Source organism: Lipotes vexillifer, unplaced genomic scaffold (genome assembly GCF_000442215.2).
Source record: "Lipotes vexillifer unplaced genomic scaffold, Lipotes_vexillifer_v1.1 scaffold266, whole genome shotgun sequence".
NCBI classification, from domain to species: Eukaryota; Metazoa; Chordata; class Mammalia; order Artiodactyla; family Lipotidae; genus Lipotes; species Lipotes vexillifer.
This window is the reverse complement of record NW_006776113.1, coordinates 794,547-811,415: the sequence shown is the minus strand read 5'-3', so window position 1 is coordinate 811,415 and position 16,869 is coordinate 794,547. Positions and strand designations below refer to the sequence as shown.

The 16,869-nt window shown below is 37.5% G+C and overlaps 1 protein-coding gene across 1 annotated transcript in view; it reads right to left on the bottom strand.

Moving 5' to 3' along the window:
* DCHS2 (dachsous cadherin-related 2) overlaps window positions 1-16,869 on the bottom strand; it is a 304,834-nt gene that overhangs the window by 85,300 nt on the left and 202,665 nt on the right. Inside the window, exons 9-11 of the mRNA XM_007450282.1 lie at window positions 15,781-15,938; window positions 13,844-14,687; window positions 11,388-11,627 (exon numbers count right to left, since the gene is read on the bottom strand). Of these exons, the coding sequence (XP_007450344.1) occupies window positions 11,388-11,627; window positions 13,844-14,687; window positions 15,781-15,938 (1,242 nt within the window). The remainder of the gene's footprint in view (window positions 1-11,387; window positions 11,628-13,843; window positions 14,688-15,780; window positions 15,939-16,869) is intronic.

Below are 16,869 nucleotides of genomic sequence, written 5' to 3'. Positions count from 1 at the left end.
ATATGCATAACTGATTCACTTTGTTATAAAGCAGAAAGTAACACACCATTGTAAAGCAATTATACTCCAGTAAAGATTTTAAAATAAATAAATAAACACAAACAAACAAAAATGCTTGTGCCCAGTTATGTTCATTCTTCCGCACAGGAGGTGGGCACCTAGAATTGCTCATGTGTGTATTTTTGGTTCATTTTGTTTTCTACTTAGCATTCAGCCTGTTATCTGGAGTGAGAAATGTGGTACCACATTATTATGCATTTTGAAAATAATTCTTCCTATATTTCTGCAGTTTCATTTCCCTTCAGTGAAAAGTGTCACATCATTTCCATCACTGGGTATGAAGATCTCTCATACCATTAATTTGAACGAGTTTATCCCATGACATTGCAGCTTATTTGCACTTCACACAAGTTCCTTTCAGTCATTTTCCTATGTTCTTTTCTTCACTGACGAGTATCTAGGTACAGACATAGTACTTAGCATATATGATTTACACTTTAATAAATGATGAAACACTCTTCTTTGGACTTAACAAAAAAATTCAATTACACATTTCCATCTTGCCTGTCTTAAAAAATAAATTTTCATCTGCTGTGGTCTAGTAGATACAATATAGAACTGAGTGCTGGAAAAAGTGGAATATAATGCCAGTTTTATACAAGAATAAATATACATGACTTCTTACTATGTCACTTGAAAGAGAAAGGATATTTGGGATTATCTGTAGGCATTTTAATAACCTTGAGAAAAAAGTCTAATAAGGCAGGATCAAAGTATTTGATATGGTATAATCAGAGGTCACCAGAAAATTTATTCTGTCATTAGGCATATTATTACATTAATGATTATTTAATACTCATGGTGATTACTTTGATCTCATAATGACCTAAATCTCTTCTTTGGTCAAGACAGAATTTTTAAAAATTCCAGATTGATAAAATTTGTTATTCCTATCTCATCCTACATTATGAAAATGCGGACTACATCAACTTAGATCAAATTTCTTTGTTCCTCAAATATTTGGAGAGCATAACTAGGTGCCAAGCACAGTGCTGTTTGCCAAAGAGAGAGTGGTGAATCCAACAGGTATGGCCCCTACCTGCAGGAAGCTTTCATGGAGAACAGCGTCTTTTAATTTTTGGACCCTTAATTTTTCAATAATCCATTCATTTATAATATGTTATTACACATTATACATATATATTACATATATTATATATTATACAGTTTAAACTCCTAACACTTGTCAAATCTAGAAAATGTCTTCACATGCTTAAACATAAACTCAAATCTTTTCTTTTTCCCTTCCTCCTATTGGTCTACTTATTCTCTAATGTGCTTTACCTTTGTATCCAATACTCCCCTGACATTTTAGAAACTTTCAGATTTTATCATTTCTATTATTCTATATAGCTTTGATCCCTAAGGTAACAATCTACTCACCTTCAATCCTCCTAGTATATTATTAAAGATAAATGAGATCTTTATTTATAACTGTAGTTTGCACATATATGATTTCACACTCCACACTTCGCACCCTTCACAACTTAAGTAATGTGAGCTAAATTTAAAGTATTATACTATGGCTCTTTTAGAATTCAATTAGTGCCTTGCCTCTTCCTCCTCACACACTTATAATCCTCCAGGTTAAACACAACATCATCAAACTTGAGAACCAAGAAAATAAAAGTAAAATAGAGATTATTGAGTCTAATTCCATCACCTTACTAAGAAAATTGGAAATCTGGATCTGAGGATATTCAGTGATACACTTACAACACACCAAAGGATGTGTGTGTGTGTGTGTGTGTGTGTACACATACATATATCTGTTCTTAGACCTCAAGACCTACAGCCTTATGACTTCTTGCTTTCTCCTACTCTAGGATAACCGTCTTCATTTCTTTTCCAGTCCCATGAATTAACACTTTGGCAACCTTGCAAATTTCCTCAGGTACTGTGGCTTTTTACCAAAGAAGGCCAGCAAAACCTCAGTCCAGATTCATTCCAGCCATCTCTCTGTCCTCCTGGAATATCCAGCAGATAACTGGGGCTTGAGAAAACTTCACAAAAGCATAGACGGAGGCCACTGAAATGTTACTGTCATCTGGCAATCTTTCCAGATCTCCTTGGTCACCCCTCTTCTATTCATGTCTTCTACCCGACCACCCCCTGGTTCACTCTCACAAATCATTTCCCTTCTTATTTCCTAGAGAAAATGGAGGCATTGGGAAAAAGCTCCCTCAACTTTCTGCATCTGTATTCAACTCTACCTCCTGCTTTGTGTCTCAATGGCAAAAGTAATTCTTCAAATACCCTCTTGAAATTTTCCTGTCAGTTCTAATCTTTCCCATTTATATTTTTCCTTAAATTATATTTTAGCTGTAAGAAACAAGATTTTTTTTCCTCCTCTTTATAGCCAAGCATCTTTTAAAAATTCTCTGCAGCTAGCTTGAAACCATTGCCATATCTAGTTATTCTTTCTACAGTCACCAATAAGCTTCTGGTTGTAAGATCTACTGACCATGTTTAGTTGACTTGTTTTCTCTTGGATTCAGATATTGCTGACTGATGTTAAAAAAAAACACAGAAAGGAAGGAACAAAGAGAGAGAGAGGAAGGCAGGGAAAGAAGGGGAGAGGGGAGGAGGGAGGAAGGAATTCACTCCACCTCTTTCCCACTTCACTGGCTTCAGTTTCCACCTATATGCAGATGACACATATGTATTGAGCTCCAGTTATTTGGTTGATTGATTCATTCACTTATGTGTTTATTTATGTAGTGCACATTTACCAAGTGCCAGGCACTGGAAAGATACCATTGAATAATGTGTAATTATCTTTGTCCTCAGAGTTCCCCTCTAGTGGGGGAGATGGTGTGGGGGAATATGTGAAATCACTGAGGAAGGGGATCAGGGAAGACTTATCACAGGTAGATAGTTTGTTCATTTATTATCTTATTCAATAAACATGTAGAGAGAGTGATAGCAGGTGCCAAGGTACCACGCCAGGTGCTAAGGATATAACTGCTGGCAAGAAGACACATTCTTTGCTCTCACAGTGCTTATAGTGTAGCACTGGATGCAGAGAAGTAAGCAGACAATTACAATTCCAAACAGTAAGACATAACTGAGTGAGTATGTGTTGCTTTCTGTATAAGCTTAGACCCTAAAGATAAATAGGATTTAACAAGTAAGAGGGAAGAAAGTGTTTGAATGCATTCAAAATAGAAACCAAACACCATACCGTAGTCTACAATGTCTCATGTGATGTGGACTCAAGCTCTTCTCACATACTTGCTCCTGCACTATATTCCTGGCCCACGGGCTTCACGTCTGCTCTCTGAACATGCTAAGTGTCTTTCTGTTGGGGCCTTTGTAGTTGCTGTTCCCTCTGCCAGCTCCTCCCTCTGTCCTTTACATGGTGTACTAGTTAATAAACTGTTGTGACTCAGCTCTGAATCCATTCTTCCTCATTCCGCTCTGTGATGCTGGAGCTAGGGAATCTGCACACCACAGCTGTGCAGAATCTCCTTTGCCAGCTGAGCCCCTCTTAGGATCTGCCACAAAGGGACCCTCGAGGGAGACTGAGGTCAGAGGAGAGCACATGGGACTTCTTCTTCCTGTTTTCTTATTTTCACTGTCAGCAATGCCATTTCTTCTAGTGCAGAAACTGCTCAAAACTTTCTGTCTCTTTTGGCACTCCCAGACCAGGCTCTGCAAGGCCCATCCTCTCATTTTTTTCCTAGGGTCTGATAATGTCAACTTATTCTCCTTATTTCCATGGATTAGGGGTGGTAGCTGCTTCCTACAGTTATTTTTTTCTGGGTTACTTCAGGATTCCCTTTCTGTTTATTCAGCCTTCCAACACCTGTATTGTAATAGCTGGTTTTCCTGACTGCACCTGATTGATACGGTACTTGACACCAGGATTGGGTCCCAGGTGTTAGGGATTCTGAGATTGATTTGGTTATGCCTTTGGCCTTAAAGGCAGTGCTGGGTTCCCTGTCCACAGGAAATGGAACACTAGTAATTTCTCATTTGCAATGGTACCATGATCATTTAAATTATCACCTGTGTTTGATTGTGATGAACTATTAAAGGATTTCTATTCCTTAGAGGACCAAGTGGGGCTGACTTTGGCCATGGGATAGTAAAAGGAGTGTGATGTGAACTGGCTGTCTCTGAATGCAATGGGAACTTACAGAAAGAAAATTATAAGCTGAGTCTTTAAAGTCGCAGCTCAAGTCATAGTCAAAAAACCGAAAAACTTCTAAGGAAGCCCCCAAATTAATCTCTCTGAAGATCAGAACCAAATTGAGCAGCAGATATATAACAGGTAACTTCTTGCAAGGGGATACCTATTCACGAGAAGACCTACAACCAGAGTCAGATAACATACTGCAGGCAGTTACATGCAAATATGACTCAATTAGAGACAGCTTATAGTTTTAAAATAATAGCAAGATTTTTCTAACTTATATTGGAATAAATCTGTGGAAAATGTGTGGAAATCAATTCTAAGGATGTGAAACCCAGGAAGATAAAATAGTACTTTGGTTTCAGCTGGATTTATTGATGTGGTGTTCCTACCAGAGATTCTGAATTTAATGTGCTAGCTCTTTTAGTTATTTCCCTTGACAGTTTCTTTTGATTGGCTGCATTCAATAGTGGTCTATCATCATTGAGATTGAGATGCCAGATCTTCCCTTGCATACTATACAGAAAAGAATCAAAAAGCTTAAGGAAATGGAGAAGAACATTAGGATGGATTTACCAATGGTAAATTTACGATTTATCATGACATGCCCACCACCCTCCTCTAATTACATTTACCAACAGTTCAGAGTATTCTCCCTTCATAAAGACCCCGGGAAAGCCATTGGTTGGAGGGACACCAGCATCCTTTAAATGCCCTCTGGTAGTTGCCCTCTGTGTAGGCTGTGGACGATGGTGCCACTGGTCCTGGGAACCACCTTTTGAGTACCAACACTCTCGAACTTTCTGGACAAGATGGCAGAGTAGAAGAACCTTGAGCTCACTTCCTCTCATGAGCACACCAAAATCACAACTAACTCTGAACAACCATCAATAAAAGACTGGAACCTATGAAAAAAGACATTCTACATCCAAAGACATAAAGAAGAAACCACAGTGAGATGGTAGGAGGGGAGGATTCATGATATAATCAAATTGCATACCCCTCAGGTAGGCAACCAACAAACTGGAGAACAATTATATTGCAGAAGTTCTCCCACAGGAGTGAGAGTTCTGAGGCCCATATCAGGGTCCCCAGCCTGGGGGTCTGGAATATGGAGGATTGAACCCCCAGAGCATTTGGCTTTGAAGGCTAGCAGGTCTTGATTGCAGGAACTCCACAGGACTGGGGGCAACAGAGACTCTAGTCTTGGAGAACTGCAAAAGCAGTGACTTCATAGGACACTGGGTCAGACCTACTTGCTGCTCTTGAAGGGTGTCCTGGATGGAGGGAGATGGAGGGAGGGTGGGCGGCTGTGGTTCACTCTGAGGACAAGGACACTGATGGTGCATGTACCAGGGAGTATTCATCAGCATGAGCTCTCCTGGAGGCCGACATTTTGGCACCAAGACCTGACCTCCCCCAGTAGCCTGCAGGATCCAGTGCTGGGATGCCTCAGGCCAAACAACCAACAGGGTGGGAACACAGCTCTGCCCATCAGCAAACATGCTGCCTAAAGACTTCCTGAGCCCACAGCTGCCTCTAGACATACTCCTTGACACTCCTGACCACCAGAGGGCCAAGACCCAACTCCACCCACCAGTGGGCAAGTGTTACCAAGTCTAAGCTCATACTGCTAGCTGCACAACAGGCCAGTAATTGAGAGACAAGTTATTGGGGCAAGGAGTAAGGACTTTATTTGGACAGCCAGAAAACTGAGAAGATGGAGGGCTTGTGCCCCAAAGAACCATCTTGCCTGAGGTAGAATTCAAGCTTCTTTTACACTAAAAGAGGAGGAAGTAAAGTCAAACACTTCCTGGTTCCCATCAGCCTCCGGAGGGGATGTGTTAATTTCTTCCTCCCTGCAGTCATTCACTGGTGGACCTGGTCAGGATGTTTCCTGTGAGCTAAACAAAGGTATTTTAGCTTAATGCTATTACCTGGGAGGCAGGGTTCTGAGAGTTGGGTCATTATGTATAATTTAAGCTTTTGGGCAACATCCCTTTAGTGATTAACTTGCAATAGAATACAAAAGGTTCTTCCCTATTACATAGGCACTGGCCCCTTCCACTAGGAAGCCTGCACAAGCCTCTAGACCAGCCTCATCCACCAGGGGGGAGGGCAGTTTTCTTGCCAGAGCAAGAAAACTCAGTCCTGCAGCCTGCAGAACCGAGTCCACAAACACAGGTCAGAACCTACCCTGGGACCAGCTGGTCTCTGGCCCTTGGGTTATGAAAGGAGACTGTACTGCTGAGACATATAGGACATCCCCTACAGAGGGCCATTTCTCCAAGGTTGAGAAACAAAACATATACAAAAATACAAAAAAATTTAGACAAAATGAGACAACAGAGGAATATGTTCCAGATGAAGGACCAAGATAAAACCCCAGAAGAAAAACTAAGCAACATGGAGATAGGCAACCTACCTGAGAAAGAGTTCAGAGTAATGACTATAAAGATGATCTAAGAACTTGGGAAATGAATGGATGCACAGAGCAAGAAGTTATAAGAAGTTTTAAACAAAGAGTTAGAAAATATAAAGAACAACCAAACAGTTGAAGAACACAGTAACTGAAATGAGAACCAACACTATACCAATTTGTAAAGACTATTACAAGTGATCTGCTTTCATCCAGCAGGAACAACGGTACATCTTTATGTAAACTCTTCCACTATCAGCCATCATCTACTCAGCAGAGATAAAGATCATCTCAGCATCCAGTAGATCATCACACTGATCTACTACCATGATCACATCATAATTGGATCTGATGATCAGAAAATTGTAAGAAACTTAGATGTCTTAATTAGATATATCTGTCAGACCAGTGGTTGGCAAACCCACTGGACAAATACAGCCTACCCCCCTGATTTTGTGAAGTTCTGCTGAAACCCAGCCATGCTCAATTCTTTATGTATTATCTATTGCTGTTGTCTTGCTCCAACATCAGAATTAAGGAGTAGAGACTGTATAGCCTGCAAAACCTAAAACATTCACTATCTTGCCCTTTACAGAGAAAAGTTTGCATAACCCTGTCCTACAGTAAAGGCAGGCAAGTGATAGGAGTTGAGAATAGAGAGGAAAGCTACAGTCACTTATTAAAGTGCCTAGTTGTTAAGCTAAAAGAGAACTTCATCCTCAAAACCATGAGGAATTAATTAAGAATTCTGACCAAGGGAGTGTTGTTTTCAGATTTACTTTTTATGAAAATCATTTTTCATGTAATTCCTCAACTGTACAATGCCTACACAACTCAAACATTCCTAAAGGAAAAACAGGATTGTACCTTGCTGATTGAATGAAGAAATAAACAAATAAATGAGTTCTGAAGAGTGAAGGCAGCTTGTAGCAGCCTATTTCACAGATGTTCCGGTTTCTCAAATCATATAGTCAAAAAAATTTACTAGGGCTTCCCTCGTGGCGCAGTGGCTGAGAATCTGCCTGTGCAGGGGACAGCCTGCAAAACCTAAAACATTCACTATCTTGCCCTTTACAGAGAAAAGTTTGCATAACCCTGTCCTACAGTAAAGGCAGGCAAGTGATAGGAGTTGAGAATAGAGAGGAAAGCTACAGTCACTTATTAAAGTGCCTAGTTGTTAAGCTAAAAGAGAACTTCATCCTCAAAACCATGAGGAATTAATTAAGAATTCTGACCAAGGGAGTGTTGTTTTCAGATTTACTTTTTATGAAAATCATTTTTCATGTAATTCCTCAACTGTACAATGCCTACACAACTCAAACATTCCTAAAGGAAAAACAGGATTGTACCTTGCTGATTGAATGAAGAAATAAACAAATAAATGAGTTCTGAAGAGTGAAGGCAGCTTGTAGCAGCCTATTTCACAGATGTTCCGGTTTCTCAAATCATATAGTCAAAAAAATTTACTAGGGCTTCCCTCGTGGCGCAGTGGCTGAGAATCTGCCTGCCAATGCAGGGGACACAGGTTCAAGCCCTGGTCTGGGAGGATCCCACATGCCGCCGAGCAACTAGGCCCGTGAGCCACAACTACTGAGCCTGTGCATCTGGAGCCTGTGCTCCACAACAAGAGAAGCCGCAACAGTGAGAGGCCCGCGCACCGCGATGAAGAGTGGCCCCCGCTCGCCGCAACTAGAGAAAGCCCACCTAAAAAATTAAAGAAAAAAAAAAAATTTACTAAACTCCTATGTCATAGCTTGCATTATCTTAGGGACCTGGGATAAAAGCAAGTAAAATATGTTCTGAATCCATGAGTTCACAGCTTAAAAGGCAGGCAGAAAATTAGACCATCATATAATCAAAACACCATGTATTAAATGAAATAGAATTATATTTCAAAGTTTCAACAGTGATTGTCTCTGGATGAGTAGTCCTTTTTTTTCTGTTTAATTTTTTCATTAATTCTAAGACACATTTTTTTCCCCAAATTTTAATATATCTGAAGTTAGATGCTTCTTACAATTAATAGTGTCTTAGATTCAATGAAATAGATGAAATACTGTCATGGTAGTGTTTCTCCTTTGCTCTGAGAGCAGGCTGTTGGGTGGGGTTATGCATCCAGCTGAGACAGTTTCTGGGAAACCAGATGTAGAGTTTGTTCAAGATAAATCCAGATACAGAATACATTTTTTATGGGATAGAGAATAAGATTTCACTATAGAATTCGACATTTTTGTATGGTGATGTGCTGTTGAATTATTTTGTATTCACCATGAATGAGCCAATGCATCACCAGGACTGAGTCATCTTCCCTGCTGGGGCACCCTTTCCTCCCAGGACTGGGGGAGAGGTACCCCTGGGGATAGATCTTTTCCCACTAACAATGGAGCTCTTGTCTTTGGCACCAAATGCTGCAGCAGTTTTAATATCTTAGTTAAAAAGTGGTAGTTGTTTTTCCCTTTTAATATAAGAAAAAACTCCTGTTAGAACCAGTGTGAGTCATACATCATAAACATTCAGTGTTCAAATTCCTATGGGTTTTGAATGCCAAACAATGCTGTTAGGCTTACATTTTTTAAAACTACATTGTAGAATGCTAGAAAACGTACGTTAACCTTTCTACTATTAAGTAATGCTATAATATTTTTTAAAATACAGACTATAAAGTAAACCATTCATAAATTCCAATATGATGCCAGTTATGTTAAAATCCTGACTACATCATTTAATTCTTGTGCATAATCCTTTTTCATTGTCTTAACCCAATAAGCAAAAGAAAAAAAAAGATTTAGGAAAAATATGTTCAAAAACACATGCATACACCCAAATTCATATGCATTTACATAACCACTGGCTTAACAGATCTGGTTTCATTAAAAACACTGAGATTTCCAGTAAACCAAAATTGTCTACAAAACTTGTGAAGGTGTGTGAGACTTAGGAAATGCTAATGTGTATCTCAAACACCCATAAAGCCAAAGCCAGAAAACCAGCAATTTTGCATCTAAATTCCCTGGCAAACCATAATCTCTAGAATAATGAACTTTCAATTCAATTATAAGTAACAGGTTGCAGACCATTCATTCCAAAAGAAAATTACACTAACGTTTGGCAATTTGACAGTAAAAATTGGAAAGCGTATTTATGGTAATCATCTTTAGTTGACATATGAAAAATTTTGAGAGAAATTCTTTTTGCCTTCAAATATTAAAGCAAATAAATCCTTTAAGTAGAGTCCATTTTAAAAAATAAAATTAATAAAATAAAGTCAAAGGGAGGAAGCATTTTACAGACTTTAAATGCTTGCTAAATCACACGTCAGTGATGGGTTCAGCATATGTCTGTGTACTTTGGGAAGTGGTTTCTGTGTTGCCCGGAGCTCTGCATTACTCAATTTACACCAGAGAATCCTCTCGGAGAACTTTACTAAACTGGGTATATTGGAAACACAAAGCTTATGTATGTTCTCCATTGTTTCTATCAACTAAAAACCACACTGCCAGAAATGTGCTAAATTCTTTAAGCGGAGTTGGGACAAGCAATTGTTAGCACACTCCAGCCCTCTTGGTGAGCACAGTAAGCAAAACTCTTTGATCACACTGCCCCGCTCTGGTCAAAAGAGAAAATTGGGTTGGCCCTTGAAAGTCTTCATCGCATCACATAAAATGCATTTCATTAAAAGATGATGTTTCCCAAAAGTGCAAAGCATCTAAACGGTATATAATTTAAAAGTTCAAGAAAATGTATCTTTTACCCCTTTGATAAACAATTTAGGAGGAAAATGTTACTTTTCATACTGTTATTTCCAAAGAAACATGTTACAATTCTTGCAAGAAAAGAATAAAATATTATATTGATTATGTATTGCCACTTGCTATATACAAATGTGAATTTAAAAAGACTGGCTTATTAAACTATTTATATTAATTCAGATGGGAAAATTCAGCATATGCTGTTAATGGCAACTACTTCACTATAATTTTTATAATTATTTTGTTTAAAATTAAAAAAGGATATTATTAAAGTTACTGAAGCTTACATGGCCAAAAAAGTCATAGTGATATTGAAAAGCAATTCTAAGACATTTATAAATTCCTAGCCACAGTAACTGTCTACTTCAGAGTCATTTGTCTGAACACAGTGGTTGATATTAATAACAGAACAGTAATATAGTAATGATGGAAGTTAACATTTATTGACTGTTTATTGTGCCAGATACTGGTCTCAGCTCTTTGTAGGTAATAACTCATTCATATTCATAACAGAATTACGAATTAGTCTGTATTATAATCCCCATTTTACAGATAAGCAAACAGGATCAGAGAGAGCTAGTATATAGCTTATTAAAGGTTACACAGCTTAAGTGGTGGTTCTAGGATTCAAAGCCAGGCAGTCTGACACCAGCATCCTATCTCCTCCATTATGCTACATATAGAGAAAATAAAGAACGATTTACCTTCTGGTACTCCATGTATCTAGCTATTACAGTCTGAAAAAAGTGTGATCCTTTGTCTATACTTCTGTTTATCATCAAAATCAAATCAATAAATTGTATATTAATTAGATATGTATCACTCTACTGTAAGTAATAATAAAAATCAATACAAGCAAATGCTATAAAAAGTACACATTATGCATTCAATTTTTTTTCTGTGTATGCTAATTAAAGACATTCTAGAAGTTTGAAATAACTAGCAACTGTTTTCAAATTTCTGGCAAATGTCAATTTTTGCTTTTAACATCGATTACTTAGTTCCCATATTTTTGAGTTACCTGAATCTCTGTCCACAGCTTCAACTCTTGTGACAAACTCCCCTGGATTTTGATTTTCTTTAACTGAAGCTTCATATAGGTGCTGTTTAAATACTGGGGCCTCATCGTTTACATCAAGAACAGTAATTGTCAAAGTCTGGGATGAAGAAAGTGTTGGTGTGCCACCATCCAGTGCCAAAAGTGTCAGAATGTACTGACTTTTTAACTCATAATCCAAAGGCGAAGTAGTAGTTAGTAAACCTGTTTTGAACGAAGAGAAAAGCAATAGGTAATAGTCTTTGGAGAAGTCATGCTTACTCTACTTTTGTCTAACTCATCTAAGTTGCTAAAAATTCAGAAGCTTTCTCTGTTTAAGAATAAATATTATTAAACCAACTTTAAATTTATATATTATCTGGAATAAAAGAGAACATTTTTAATTAGAAAAGTCATTCTAATTTAAATTATAAGGATGAATGAGAATTCAGAAATAATCCATAACATATCATTATCTACTAAGATGATTACATCAAGAATATTTATCTACCCAACATCTACCTTCATTTTTTTTAATATTTATTTATTTGGTTGCGCCAGGTCTTAGTTGCTGCACGTGGGTTCCTTAGCTGTGGCACGTGAACTCTTAGTTTCAGCATGCATGTGGAATCTAGCTCCCTGACCAGGGTTCAAACCCGGTTTCATTGGGATCGTGGAGTCTTAACCACTGTACCACCAGGGAAGTCCCTCTACCTTCATTTAAAAAAAATATCTAGGTTCTAACAGTATCCCTCTTTGTGTCAAAGGACGCTTCATGTGTAAAAGTGACCAAGTTACAAAAAGTATGGCTACATCCTTTAAGAGATTTAGTTTTTGTTAAAGAGTTATAGTCTCTTTATACTAATCTCATTTAACTGTCTTTTTTTATTAACAAAAAATAGTAAAGACTTTATAACTCGGACAATAAACTTCACGAATACAATGTCTCCATCCAACTGCCATTTAAGCACGTAACTCATATAAGCAACTTGCACACATATATTTGTTAACATAACTCCAATTGTCACATTTTTTCTTTTAGGATTGCTGTTTGCTCCTCTAACACGTGCTCCTCCTATAAGAACTTTTCTTCAAATAATTAAAGAGGCTTACTGATTTAGATTTTATATATAAAATGGTTTCTCCATAATTGCTTATCATTTTACACTTCATAGCCAAAATCCATTGAAAATATCACTTTGTCTTCTTGATAAAAAATATGAGCTTTGTGAGAGAAAAATAGCCTATTTCATATGAGTGCCTTCAGCAACTAGCATTTTATGTCTTTGAAAAAAATATCTCAACTGAAACAGCCACTGCAATTGTTTAAGATTCAGGATATCTATATTACTGAGACACAATTCTAATTTTATCCACCCTCTTTAACAATCTGAAATAGACCTTCCTTAGCCATTTTGGAAAGCATTTTAAATATCATTGAAATAGATCCTTGGAGACCCCAGCTCTAACAGAAATCAGCAACTGGGTCTGGGCTTATCTCTCTGTCAGTTGGACTTTTAGGTAGTGTTCATGCTGGTCTCAGAACGGAACCACATGCACAGGATTTAATAAATATTTTGATGACATTTTCCAACAGTATATAGCCAGACTATAATCATGACTTCCAAATTCTACACATTCAGTCCCATTCCAAATAATGCTCTTACTAACAGTTGGGCCAAATGGTATACGTCTGAGATTTTTTTCTAAGGCTCATGCAGAAATGATTTTATTTTTTAGAGAATGAGATGGTAGTCCATCTCTTCAATATCTTCTGAAAATCAGGTTGAGGGAATTTCATTTCCAATATAACAAGAATGACACTTTGAATGTATAATTGTCCATCAAACTACATCAAAAATTTTAGAAGATGTTATCTGACAATATGGTAACAGCAAGACAAGGGAAGTGACAGTGAGTGCCATTTCCGAAGAGTACTTGACAGTGAATAAATGCTTCTGCCAAAAATAAAATGTTTCAGTTGTGAAAAGTAAGGGTCTTAATGTCAATATCAATACAACCATTTAAAAATACATGATTTCCAACTATTTACAAATGTATGTTTGTATGATCTTAGAGATAAATTTCCATACTAAAGTCTTTGAACAATGTTGACTCATGTTCTACCTTGATTCACTCTTGGTACCATCTCCTACCCTATGAAAACACACAATGGGGGTAAAGAAGTTGGCTACTGTATATTCATCCCAGGAAATGTGAGCTAGCTACAAAGCAGGTCAATGTCAACAAACAGGCCAATTACTCTTTGTTCTCTGAATACAACCTCTGTGCCTATCATCTATATAAGTTAAACAGTAAATCAAGTCAAATTTCCTTAAAACATATGCACCTTGAGAACTATGATTTTATAACAGGAAAATTAAAAAGATAAATGTACGCAAGTGATCACAGGCTTTAACTGACAGTGACAAGGACAGTACCTGATGACTCATCTAGCATAAAGGCCATATTTTCATTTCCTGAGAGGATGCTGAATGTTACTCTTCCATTCCTTCCTGCGTCTGGATCTTGAGCAGTTATGTGGTGCACCAAGGAGCCCACCGCGGCATCCTCTTCGACAAGGGCGATGGGGAAAGATGTAAAAGTGGGGCTGTGATCATTTATATCCAAAATCACTACCTTCGCCATCAGCGATCTCAGTCGCCGGTCTGTCACGTTCACAGCCTGATCGGATGCAGTTACTGTCAGGACAACAGTCGGAAGTCTCTCTCTGTCAAGGGGGGAAGCGGTGACCAAAGTGCCAAATGAGGGGTGGATGAGAAATGGATTCACGCCAGGGTGGTGGGCTTCAATGAAGTATTGTACTCTACTGTTCAAAAAACTGCCATCGCCATCTTTGGCATTGAAAACGTGCACCAGAGTCCCGACAGGGGCATTCTCTTCCACGCTGATCACAATGAACTCCTCCCGGAAAGATGGGGAATGGTCATTCTGATCTTCCACAGCAACACTAAGGAAGACTGTGCTATTCACAGGAGGGTTTCTGCTGTGGTCTTTAGTTACCACCCTGAAAAGATAATGAGACGTCATTTCATAATCCAGTTCCTTAAAGAGGAACAAGTCTCCTGTCGAGCTGTCGACTTCAAAGTGACCATCCTTGTCATCTGCAACGATACTAAAATGTAACTTTCCACTATGATGTTGTTGAAGGTGATCAGGTGACTTTATCAAGCTCATTATTTTTGCAGGCTTCAAGTTTTCTGGTATAACTAAGTGTTTAATATTCTGAGAAATGAGAGCTCTCCCTTTGGATAGTGGTATCACCTGAAATAAGAATAAAATGGAGTTGTTAATTTGGGGTTTTTTAAAAGACTTTACAGGTGCTGCTATTCTTTTGGAAGCTAATTCCTTCCAGTTGTGCAATATACATATGTTAATTGGTGAGAAAATGTCTTTTCTTATCTTATACAATTCCATTATGCCTCTGAAGACTGAAAACTGCATAATAGCTAGGAGATAAGAAAGTATAGGACTTTCCACTCCCATTTGCTGCAATGGATGCAATGATAGTTTGGTGAGGCTACACTGTTGTTTATGTGAACTGTAGTCTTATGGTTCTTCAAAGACAGTGTACGAGAGCTAGTTCTCCAAGCTACTCTAAGTCCTAGAAACTCATATTTCCTTAATGACAACATCTGCATACATTTAAGTATCATATGCCTTTGTTTATCTGAAACCAGAGTCTTGAGATATTATGACAGAAGTTCTCCTAACCCACATATCCTTAATCAATAAAGAATATAATTTGGAAACAGAACTCTTGGGGACATATATTCTTGATTAGTATACATAGCTATATTAATATTACTGATTATCACGTGCTTGAACAAAAAATTCTTCCTGTAAACAGTCATTTTGCTTCTGATGGGTTGATGTAATTTTTTCCTACTATGGAGACTTCCTACAGCTTGTTTGCTCATTACGACTAAAGGAAAGTCTTAAAATACAAATCTCAAGTGCCTTTCCTAATTTTAAAAATAATTACAAAAACTGTGCAATTTATATTGGCCATTTATTTACACACGTTTCTCCTGCAAATTTACCAGGTCCTTGCAATTAGGAAAAAGTAAAAGAAAAGATACTTTTTGTTCTTTATAAACAAAGCAGGATAAACATCCACATAGTGATGGAGGTAAGTATCTTGTCAGTAACTGTACAAAGTTTAAATAAAAAATTATTTAAACCTAATCATTTCTCAAGTGATAATAAAATCATTTAATATCATGCACACATACATCTGCAATGCTCTCTAAAAAGAGTATTCATATATTTAATGTATCTTCACTCTACATTTGTATATAAAATTTAAAAAGCCCTCAGAGCATCTTTCCACATTTTGTGTGATGTGAGCTATTACCTGAATATTAATAACTGCCTGTCCTTGAAGAGGAGGCACCCCTTGGTCACTGGCAATTACAGTCATCCTGTAAGAAGGTCCATAATCATGTGAAAGTACTCTGGTTGTTCTTATTTCACCACTGTTGGCATCAATCTTGAAGTGATCAGTACTACCCTCTACACACAAACACACACAAAATTAAGAAGTTAATGATAGTTGACAATGCAGAATACAGAGAATTAATTAATCCAAATATACCTGTGATCATTTGGAAAATTTATTTACCTTAAGCTCTGTGAGAATATGAGCATAAGGATAATACTAAAAATACAGACAAGAAACATAACAGATTTAAAAAACTTATTATAGAAATTTTCACATATAAAAAAGTAGACAGTGATATCATGAACTTTCATGTACCTATCATCTAGCTTCAATATTTATCAACTCATGTGCCATATCATCCAGCAATCCCATTCCTGTGCATATATCCTGACAAAACTGTAATTCAAAAAGATACATGCACCCCTGTGTTCATAGCAGCACTATTTACAATAGCCAAGACATGGAAACAACCTAAATGTCCATTAACATGTAAATGGATAAAGAAGATGTGATACATATATACAATGGAATACTACTCAGCCATAAAAAAGAATGAAATCATGCTATTTGCAGCAACATGGATGGACCTAGAGATTATCATACTAAGTGAAATAAGTCAGACAAAGAAAGACAAATACCATATGATATCACTTATATGTAGGAATCCAAAATATGACACAAATGAACTTATCTATGAGACAGAAACAGACTCACAGACATAGCGAACAGACTTGTGGTTGCCAAGGGAGAGGAGAGGTAGGGGAAGGTTGTATTGGCAGTTTGGGATTAGTAGAAGCAAACTATTATATGTAGAATGGATAAACAACAAGGTCCTACTGTGTAACACAGGGAACTATATTCAATATCCTATTTTAAAAAAAAGAAAATAATAATATTTATCAACTCATGGCTAATCTTTTTTTTTTTTTTTTTTTTTGCCTTACCACACAGCATGCGGGAGCTTAGTTCCCCGACCAGGGATCCAACCCGTGCCCCCTGCAG